This window comes from Rhodnius prolixus, unplaced genomic scaffold (assembly GCF_049639745.1).
Source record: "Rhodnius prolixus isolate KJV_2025 unplaced genomic scaffold, Rpr scaffold_2, whole genome shotgun sequence".
NCBI classification, from domain to species: domain Eukaryota; kingdom Metazoa; phylum Arthropoda; class Insecta; order Hemiptera; family Reduviidae; genus Rhodnius; species Rhodnius prolixus.
Window position 1 is genome coordinate 404,967 of NW_027411592.1, and position 11,052 is coordinate 416,018.

General features: G+C 33.1%; 2 protein-coding genes across 2 annotated transcripts; one reads left to right on the plus strand and one right to left on the minus strand.

The window, feature by feature from the left end:
• Nucleotides 1–810: 810 nt before the first annotated feature.
• Nucleotides 811–2,095, minus strand: LOC141448544 (sn-1-specific diacylglycerol lipase ABHD11-like). The gene has a single exon (XM_074116954.1). The coding sequence runs from the start codon at nt 2,030–2,032 to the stop codon at nt 854–856; it is 1,179 nt and encodes a 392-aa protein (XP_073973055.1). The 5' UTR covers nt 2,033–2,095; the 3' UTR covers nt 811–853.
• Nucleotides 2,096–4,830: 2,735 nt separating this feature from the next.
• On the plus strand, nt 4,831–7,909 carry Lamtor5 (Late endosomal/lysosomal adaptor, MAPK and MTOR activator 5). Its single transcript, XM_074117191.1, has 4 exons — nt 4,831–4,971; nt 5,123–5,184; nt 5,494–5,608; nt 7,693–7,909. The coding sequence occupies exons 1-4, from the start codon at nt 4,937–4,939 to the stop codon at nt 7,769–7,771; spliced, it is 291 nt and encodes a 96-aa protein (XP_073973292.1). The 5' UTR covers nt 4,831–4,936; the 3' UTR covers nt 7,772–7,909.
• Nucleotides 7,910–11,052: the final 3,143 nt, after the last annotated feature.

Genomic DNA, 11,052 nt, shown 5'->3' on the forward strand with positions numbered 1-11,052 from the left:
TTTCATTATTGCCACTTACAATTTTATTTTTACTTTTTATTCTACTCCTTGCCGCTTTCAGGCCCTAACGATGATTGCCAAGTGATTGCTTTTTTGAGAAATATTAATGTATAAGTCGTGTGCATAGAGTTATTTGTACATAAAAGTGAATCATACAACTATTTAGAATATATAGTTTGAATACTGGAAACAAGACTCTTACTGAAGTTAAAATTTATTGATAGCAGCGTTCATGCCTAGTTTTAGAACAAAATGTCAGTTGTAGAAACTAGCGGGCTTCAGTATTTGCGGAAGCGTTCTAGCAAGCATGTTCAAGAGGCGCAGTCCAATGTTCAATGGATGGTAGATATTGAGAGATTATGGGATTGTAAAGACGGCTAGAATTACCAATCGGAATTACTAGGAGCTAGCTTTGGCGCGAGATCTAAGAAAAAAAAGAGCAATGCAAACTACCCATCATTAAAATATGGACGAAAGTTGCACAATTATTTTTTCTTGGTTACGCTAAAAAGACAGAAAATTTGTACGACTGCTACTTCTAGCTCGCGAATCTTTCGAGGGTTAGGAGGAGAAAGTAAAAATCCTAACCATCGGAGAAATGAATGGAAATGATGCGTCTTTAAGAGGAATAAATATGTTAGGCCAAAAAATTTGCGTTTTTATTCATTGATTTTCCTAGTTATGGGTTTCCTATAACATAGTAATATTCTATTAAACAAAAGATAGTTAATCTAAGTTTACCACTTAATATTAAAAAAATTTCTTAAGTTCACTAATTATCTATGAAGGTGAACACTATCAATAAAAATATTTAATTTTTTTATTGTATTGTAAGTAATATTTTTCATGAAATTTAACCTCCTAACTTATGCTTATTTAAAAACGTAGTCACATGGTTAACAAAACTGTCAAATTCATCTATGTGAGGATTGGAACTGGAAGTCTTCATGTAGACGAACTGGGCTTGAGGAAATAACTGCATTATCTCTGCTTCATTTTCTTTTTTTATATATCTAGAATTATTTGAAGCCACGAAGAGAGTGGGTTTGTCAAACGTAAATAATCTTAAAAAATCTGGAAATTTAGTGAAAGAGCTTAAACTTTTGAGTATTTCTGCTCGTCTCAATTCCCATTTGTCAGGTTTTCCAAGTACTTTTTCCACTACCAAATTTTGAACAACATATGACCTCAGTTTACCATTTCTTAGAACCTCTTCTAAAAATAGACCGACTTCAAACCTAGCTGCTCTTAAAGGAGCACCACTTTTAGGCACTTGAGCAAGATTTAAAGCGGTTTTCAAACTAATAAAATCCTTGGAGGAAATAGGATTAACGTTAGGATTAGCTTCAACAACAACCAGGTTCTTAAATTTGTAAGGATACAGCAGACAGTAAGCCATAAGAACCCATCCGCTCAACTTATGTCCTATCACACTAACCTTACAAGGCGGCAGTTTGAGTTCTCGTAACAAATTCCGCACATCAACTAAACTTTCTCCTAAACCGCATCTCGTGCTTATAAATGGAGACGTTCCATGGTTACGGATGTCAACTACTATAGTTCTTTTTCGGATCAGATAAGCCACATCTGCAGCAAACATTTGCCACTCAACCTGTGATCTAAATATATCGTGAAAAATTATTACAGGACTATAGTCCTCCAATGTTTTTTTAGCTTGTCGTTCTTCTTCTGGAATGTTTTCTGCATGTTTAGGCGAGGTGGAAGCCACTAGTTCTGAAGGTGGCTGCAAACTTCGCCTGGCTGAATTGTGCGAGGAGTGTTCAACTTTTTCATGTCCTTTTTCTTTTACCAGTTCCATGTGGGACACATTTTTTTCATTATTATCCTCAATCATCACTTCCACGTCTGAGTAAGTCAATGAGATTGGTACAGCTTCAAAAATTTTTAATTGATCCAAATCGTACCTACTGTCTGGATCGGGTAGAGTGCAATCACCCTCATCTTCTTCACAATCTTGCCAATCATCGAGTACTAAATCAGAAGATTCCAGTAAAGGTTTCTTTGGTGGCATTCTTAACAACAGAAGTTTTAGAAGTTTTATTGTTCGGTTTCGATTTATGTTGCTAAGAAACAAAAATGCTGTTTTTACACCTAAAAGATGCAAGCTTAGTGCTAAGGATGATTTTACAAAAATATTTTGCCGCAACCCAGAATTTCGTTTGCTAAGAGCACTAGATTCTTAAAACATTTTGTGCCCACGGATTTTAATAATTTAGCTCGTGTTGGTACAGAATGCAATGACCACGTGATGGTGTCGAGTAATCTATGAATGAACTATGTTATCTTGGATTGTAACTTTGATATCTAAAAAAGCAAATAACGCCTTTCTTTGGACATGGGAGTTCTTTTTGTAAAGAACTTATCTAAATTTATTTGCTTGAAGAAGTAATGACGGAATGGAGCGGTTTCTCCGGCCATATATGTAAATTCACACGAACCGAATTGCGCTGTTTCTGGCCAGTGAAAACACTAATTCCCAACATTTCAAAACTTAACTGCTACTGATGATTCAATATGCTACAATTCAATATGACTTCCATCTCGCATATACTGCTTTTGATGGAGCTGTCACAATATTAAATAGCTTTTCTGTAAAACCAAGGTGTTGTTATCTCATGACATCTGTGATATTAATATTCCTGTTAAAATTGTTTTTTCAGGGCATAACCAACAGGTTCATTGCCCCCTCAAATTGTTTGTATATGTTTTATAAGGAAACAAAAAAAAAAAACTTTATTTTATCTCTACTGAATTTAAATAAATTTCTTTCTTTCTTCCTATTTGGCTCATCCACATCTTGATTGCAGCGCAGTTTCACGGATTCTTAGATAATCCATCAGGGTTTTCCAGTTTTCATAAAGATCTGAGCGACATACTGAGATTTAAATTTAGGGCGTGTTTGCAAAGTTCTCATTATTTCTCAAAATAATTTATCGTTAGATTGTATTTTTTACTCGCACTATAGTCTGATCTAATCTGATGGTTTCCCAATATTCATAACGATCGGATATTTAATAATTATATATATTTTTTTAATTTATTTATTTTGCAACTATAATCGATGTACAATAAGCAAAAGAACTGAGAGATAAGGACATAGCGCCAATATACATATATACGCATATAGAACCATATACAAACAAACATGTGCGCCAAGAGACATGAGTGGAATAGACGGCAACCATCCTAGGAGATCGGCGTTTGTGTTGAGATGGTCGCGTGGCCACCGCCGCTTTAGGTTGCGATGTAGATTTGTAGGAACTGTTCTGGTGGACATGTTGTAGATCAGAGGGTTGTAGTGACTGTGTTGTGTAGATCTGAGTGGAGTTTTGTGTGTCGTGATTGGGCTAGTTCAAAAACGAGAGCAATATTTAGATATTGTGTAGTTGGAGATGTAGACGGAAGCGTTAACTATTGTTCTTAGGGGATGAATATAAAGCAAGATATTGAGTTTTAAACCCAGTGCGTTTTTTAAACCATGAAAAGTTTTGCAACCATCATCACCTAAACCATATCATCCTTAGTTATTATTTTACTCGTATTTACAGTCTCACATAGTCGTAAGTATTAAGAATTTTATAATGATCAGATGAACGTGGAGCAAGATATATAGACATGAATTTAGCTCGTTTTGAACTTAGCCAAACTAAGCGGCAATTATCTCCTAAACTGATGAATCATCAATTACTCTTTTAAAGGGATTTATGTAATCTATGGGGTGATACTGGAAGTAAAATTTAGATTGTTTTTTTAAACTGTGAAAAGATGAGCTGCAACTATCTCTTAAACATCGGTAGAGTGAATATTTTACGTAGGGACTGATTTAGCTTGTGATCAAAATTTTATAATGATCTTGATGAATATAAAGCAATACATTGAAAATTGTTATTAGGGCATGTTTTGAACTACGAAAGTATATTCCATTATTTCTTGTATTTTTAATACATCGTTGAAAGTTATATTTTACCCCCATTGACAACTGAAATTTGAATTAAAAAAAAGTATGCTTTTTTGATTATCTATAACTGTCTGAAATTTGGAATATACGCTAACTTTAACTTATTAACTTTTAAACGAGTTAGTTTTTGATAAAGTTATATGTACATTAATTATTTACAAAGTACAAATTGACATCCCTAATACTTCTCGCCGACTGAATCGCCAGTGGCCCCGCGACTTCCTTGCAGGCTGAAGACCTAAATTATTACTTTCCTCCTCCAATTCTCCTTCTCACATAGAGAGTGCTACCGCTGGGTAGTTTCTCTCCTCCCGCACTAGTTCATCATACTCTTCATCTTTACTTATTGTATACTGTATACAGATTGTAAATTACAAAATAAATTAAAAGTACAAAAGATTTACCTTTGCTAATAAATTATTATTATTTATTTACTGTTACTTGCTTATAGTACAATTATAGCAAGGGGATGACCGGAGCATTTACATATATAATACAAGAAAGAGAATAAACAAAATAACAATTTGTTAAACAATTAGGAAATAAATTTAATCATTTTTACTGTTCCCATATAGGTAAGGAGGGAACCACTATTGAGGATGTAGAGTAGCGAGTAGAGGCTTCTTCTCAGACATTAATCTGAGTTGACAAGCAATACTGATCACATCAATGTGACATTTAAAATGAACATAATGTTCACCCAATCCAAAGCTGCTAATTTCTGAGGAAAGAGTTAAGTCTGGCACCTTTGCTAATAAATAAGTTATTATATATATGTATATATAACAAAAATAACCTCTACCTTATTGATGCTACGTTTCGAAGGTATCGATAGTAATCTTTTCGATTTATTGATATCTAGTTGTTACCATTGGTAAAAATGTTAACAGAGAAGGTTATATATTCAAGAGGTTCTTGGAGAGGACAGTCAGTAAGTTTTAATTTGAAGTATAGAAGATGGAGGAAAATTTACTAAGTCACTTTATGGAGATGTAAGTTATCAATTATTGTTCTAATTTATTATTATTAATATACACATTTTTTATTTAGTTTGTTGTTCTAATTTAATCATTACTTGATTTGCGTAAGTTAATAAGAATAATTAATTGTTCTAAATCGAAGGGAAAACATTTCTTTTTTTAGAGCAGATGCGGAAAATGTAACAGGATGTGTGTTGGCTGATACTCAAGGCCTATGTCTGTTATGTTAGTACTTTGAAATTTTTCTAGATAAGTTATTTTATGTTTATGTGGTAAAGAAAAAAAACTGGCTGTAATAAAATTTTGAGAGTCCAAAGTAATGAAAAAATATTAACAGTACCATGTTGAGTATTAAAATAAAAAGTTGGTGAAAAATAAAGAAAGATACGTGTAATAATTAATTTTAATTTGAGCAGCAGCTCATTTGAATTAATGGTATTTCAAAGAGTGTTGCTTTGTTTGCTTCAGAACGTGTACTCCTGAGATTAATTTAACAGAAAAATTATAAGAATTCAGACCACTTTGTGTTTACAGCTACACAGAACTTAAAGCCAGAATCAGCAGGCTTAGTATCAGCTATCACTCAACATGCCGTCCGAATTGATACTGCAAACATCAATCCAGTGATATGTTTGGAAGCCGCAAGCAGGTAAATTGCCAGACTAAATAATATATGAAGACAAATAAACTTTATAAGTGAACCACCGGCTTCGCCTCGAAATAAAAAACTATTAATAACGTATTATTAATAGTTTTTTATTTCGAATCGTAGTTCAGTAGCAGTACTTGTAAGATTTCTCTTTTATTTAGTTAAATAACTAAACTTTATGCCCAATTAGTAGTTGAACTTTAAGCCCCGCCTGAATAAATAAGCGATTACTTTCTTCACAAAACTTTATTGTCAATAATTCTTTTATATCATACACTTTGTTACTTTGTCGAATTTTTTTTATTAAATAAGTAACTATTGTAAAGTAGTGTGGCCTTTGTCAATCGGATAAATGTTACTGAATGCGGATTACTCCTCGCTGGCGTATGTTACCATTTGCAAAGAGCAGTTAGATATAAGCTGTGAGTATCTGCAGATTCTGGAAAATTGGTCTGCAGCTGGCCAATTTTTGGTGTACCCCATCATTACTCGTACTACTTTCTTCTGCAGCTGAAGCACCTTGGCCTGTCTAGAAGAACCCCAAAAAAGTTTTCCAAACCTTAGGACTCTGAGGGAAATGTGCGCATGATAAACCATTTTCTGTACTTTCTGGTTGACCTTATTTTTAGCCCCCCAACATTTGATAATAAGGTCATTTTTCACGCTAATCCATTTTATCCAAATCAATCCACCGCTTGTTACAATGACATTTCTTTAAGAAAAAAGACAATCCTTTATCCCGGTGTAGAGATACCCTCATTGCCCAACCACAACGCACGTGCTAATTAGTTTTGGCTTAGTTACGAGTAGCTTGTGTACGAATAAGCACGAGAATAAATAGAAATTTTAGTTACTACCTCACTGCGTTGTCCTTGAGTAGAAGAAATAGCTAGAAATATTCATGAACTCAATAACTGCGATCAGTAGTTATAGATGTTACATCAGCTTATACAATAATCTCCCTGGGATATTCTGACAGTTTTGATTTGTTGAGAACATGACTTTAGTCCGTATTGCAGATCGAGAAGCGTTTTTATTTCTTCCTTCTATCATGCCAGAAACTGGCCTTGCTTACGACAGATTTAGACTCTATAATTACTCTTACTCCACCGATTCCGAGAATGTACTTTAATCGTCCATACTTTGGATCTTGAATTTTCACCAGATATGCCAGTTTTAAGATCTCGGAGTCCAAAAACGTGGTTTTTACGGATAGGACTGAGTGCCTTTCGCTCCTTGCTACGTGTACGTTTGTGTTCTTTATAGCACACAGACTAAAAAGTCTAAGAAAGTTCAATTTGGATACTTATTATTGGATAATATCGCTCTATAATTTCCTGACTTGTTTAGCTCTAAATAATAGGTATATGTATAAAATTGCGGTACTAATACATTTTCTTACTAAATTTTTTTTAAAACCTCCAAAAAAAATCCAGGATTATAAAAACACAGTGGCAATTCAGTCAGTTCCATGCCTTAATGCCAGTCTCACCCACTCACCAACAGAGCAACTCGCCCCACCTCTCTTCCAAACTTATTGGTCTACACTTTATTATCACTCTCCATATTGATTAGTAAGTACGTAGAAATATCTGAAGAGACATCTCACACGACATTGCTACTTACTACAGAGTAGTACGTACTTCGAGTTGCTCACTTATAAAAACATTTTAACTTGTACCTAATTCAAATTTTCCAAAAACATTATTCAGATATAAGCTTTTGATCTAAATATGAAGTTTGTAGAAAATTGTAGAAGGGTTTTTCGAAAAAATGTCAGATCAAAAAATTCATTTTGTATGTACATAACAATATTATGGATTACAGTGCTTTTTGTTTTTGGCATGTTAGGAGGTGAGAGATATTCATGTAGAGAATTGTCATCTCAGATTTTTATTTTTCCTCCCCCTACTTCTTTTTTTAGCGATCTTAACTGAAAGTTATGAAATTGAATGTAACGTCATATCCAGTAAGACTGAATAATTCGCAAACGACTCAAAATAACTACACCCCGTAGCGAATCACTGGAATTCAGCTGAGATCTGTGTGTGTGTGAGATATTCAGTAATATATTTTATTTTTAGGAAATGTTTGATTCAAAAGGAAGGTGATGTTACAACTGCAGTATTCATGAACAAGGTTGTTCGGAATGGACCGACATGATGCAATTTCAATTTGAACATAAAACCGTTTTCTGAACTTATTTCTTATTACATTTTTGTATTATTTGTTGTTTGTTATTTAATTTAGAAATTGAAGTTTTGTAAATGTATTTGTGAAGTAAACGAATGTAAATAGTAACTGTTGTGTTAGTGTGCTTATAAAACATCTGTTGTGAACACTCAAGACATGATTTTCTTTAACTGAAACGAACAGAATTTAATATTCTGAAGAAAGTTCTATAACACAGCTCCCATTAACCCTACGTTCCTCGAAAATAAGTTTCTAACTAAAACGTGATTCAGTCTAACTTAAGAATGTACTATTTCAAATCGTTTGTAGCTATTTTTAGGAAAAACTGAAAACTAAATTAAATTGGCACTTCCAGTAGTTTTTGTCCTGGATTGGCACCTACACTCAAAATAAAATTCGACTACGACCAACTTCAAGTATGTCCGCGCCAGCGTCGCAGCCTAAATTTGAAATATTTCATATTTTTCTAAGGTTTGGACCCTTCTGTGAGCTAGTACTTCCCTCTCTTTGGAGGGAAATGTCCTATTTCGGCTTTTTATTTATAAATTATCATGTGAAAATTGAGTCATGGAGCGAAGGAAGTGGGGGGGCTCAGGATTGTAAGTGGTGTGGACAGTTGGGAGAATAATGAATATTCCATTTTTAATTAACTCATGCGGCCAAAATCCGACTAATTGTGTTCCATAATGAAAAGTGAATGCCCGAAGAAGGGATCAACGCCAATTATTTGGTGGCCTCTAAAGTGCCGTTTCTGGTAATTCTGCGGCTTACTGCCCAGATAATATTACTGAGAATTAAATACCTTGCTACTATTTCACAGGTTGCTTAACTAGACCTGAAGCCAGAGAAAGTGTAAGCGTATTTCTTATTTAGCATCTGGCATTTTTCCATGCCATTATTTCATAATATTTCCATGCTTAATGTTAAAATTTTATAATATTTAAAAGACTATATATAACTAACTATATGAATAAATATTGACTTCTTTATTTAGTCCCTGCCTTAGTAATTAGAACACTGATCTTGACCCCCGTTTTAGAATATTTATATTCTGATTTCTATTTTAATTTTCTTAAGAACAAATACTTTTTTAAATCATACTTGAGGAACCTGGTATGCCTCTAACTCTTCCAAATCTCCACGTACACCTAGAAACCTGTACCTGGCCGTCATTTGTTGTCCTTTCGTTTGCTTAAATAAAAATGAATTAAAATTCTGGGTATTGCAGACAGTAATTCTTTATTTTAAATTAATATTAAACGAAGGAAGATAAAAATAAATATCACATTAATAAACCAAACTAACAGAATATCAAATTCAAATTTACATAAATACCTAATAGTTATTTTATTAGTACTAATAGGGAACGTATTGGGTTTACTTTTGTAAAAAAAAAAAAAAAAAATTCTTTGACTAGGAAATATCTGCACTGCCTGCCAGCCATTTTACAATAATTAATCAAAATTTTAAAATCGGTACCATTTAAATAAATTAATTCAATTCGGGTAAGAACAGCTTTTTTAAACCAAATTACGCGATACTCTTTTAAGAAGTTGGCAGATTGCAATGAAGTGATGTCCTCCTGTTGTGAAAGGTTGCAAAGAGAAGAAAGGGATGTTGCGCTTGTTACATAACGTTTGAAATTTAAACTAAATAATTCTCGTCTCGCCTTTATGATCCAGCTCAGATCATTTATGGAGAGCCACTCATTTATGAAGTTTAGGCTGAATTTTAAATCTTTATAAATAACAGAGGTTTTAGACGAGATAGCTGCATTTATGCAATCTTCCTGAAATTTCATACTTATTTTTTTTCTTAACTTGATGAAACTATTATTTAGGGGGTCCGGATTTACATCAAATTGAATTCAATTCGAATAAAACAGTTCATGTTGAACCTTGAACAATTTACATTTTTTCCGATCGGAAACTGGGCAAGAATTTTCGAATATATGAAGTCAAGCATTTCCATCAGTGTATTTTCGATATAAATTTAGAATGAATTATTTAATAATGGGCAGAGCTTTGTCTGGGAATATAATAAGTAATTTGGTGTATTTACTGGCATTAAAAAGTCTTTGGAGTATTTAAAAGTCTTTAACTAGGCTGAAGCCCCATAGCAGACTTGCTCTGGATTTAGAATTAGATATTTATTATTTACTTTTAAAACCGACATCTTTCTTAAAATAAAATTTTTCCAAACTTTGAACTTCTTAATTTAGTTTTAAAATGAGTATTAAGACATAGGGTTGGTGTGATATTGATTCATAGATATTTGTAAATTATTTACGATTTCAATTCGTTCCGTCATCATACCACAAATTTGTGGCACTTGTTATTTAAGAGATTTTGCCGACGTTTTTAAAGGCAATTATTTTTGATTTTTCAAGGTTAATCCCAATTACTACAATACCTGTACAATGAGAGAATAATTTTCTGTAGTGAAATGGGCGACGAAGCAATCAAACCGATGCTAGAATTTTTAAATTCGTTGCACCAATTTTCACACCCCCATCTAATTACTCCTCTCCAGATCATTAATAAATACAGAAAACAGGAGAGGACACAAACGTGCACCCTATTTAATTACTATCGCGATTTTAAATGAATCTGACTGATTAATTTGGTTAGGTTAGTTCCCAACGCGAAACTTTAGGAACAGTTCTCGCTAATGACAGAAAATTAATTACAATAATTGAGCACTTACACCTATTCAAACCAATGAGTATCGCGAACGAGAAAAAAGTGAGAGTTGCTCTGGGAGAGAGTTTTCCAAATAAAGGGATATGATTTACAGGTTATTGTTGATGAGAAATATAAGCAGCATATCAACCAACTTTTGAAACGGTCGGTAGAAATTCGTTCAAACATAATAGTTTTACCATTAAATTATGACGATGCTGGATGGTGATGGTTGTGAAATTATAAAATAAATCAAAGTGTGTTTATAATTATTGTTTTACCTAATTATATTTCAAAGAGATAATAAATGTTACTTAGACCCTTTCCACCAATGAACATTTTTTTTGATCAAATGAAACATTTTTATATTCCATTCGATTAGAATTCTTAAGTAAACTATGTTTAAGAAGTATGGACCCAGAAGTTCAGCCGAATAAAGGAAGAGAGACTCGAATCAAAAGAAACATGCTATACCGATCTAATTTCGGAGATTGACAGTTACTTATTACGTATTGATGGTTTAACTGAGACTAAAAATGAAGAGCATAAAGGCAGTAAAAAGAAAAAGAA

Bases quoted from the DNA above. Each gene is read 5' to 3' on its own strand.
- LOC141448544 (XM_074116954.1), bottom strand. From the start codon at position 2,032: ATGCCACCAAAGAAACCTTTACTGGAATCTTCTGATTTAGTACTCGAT.
- Lamtor5 (XM_074117191.1), top strand. From the start codon at position 4,937: ATGGAGGAAAATTTACTAAGTCACTTTATGGAGAT. The intron at 5,185-5,493 runs GTTAGTACTTTG...TTGTGTTTACAG, and splicing joins TCAAGGCCTATGTCTGTTAT to CTACACAGAACTTAAAGCCA. The intron at 5,609-7,692 runs GTAAATTGCCAG...TTTTATTTTTAG, and splicing joins TGTTTGGAAGCCGCAAGCAG to GAAATGTTTGATTCAAAAGG.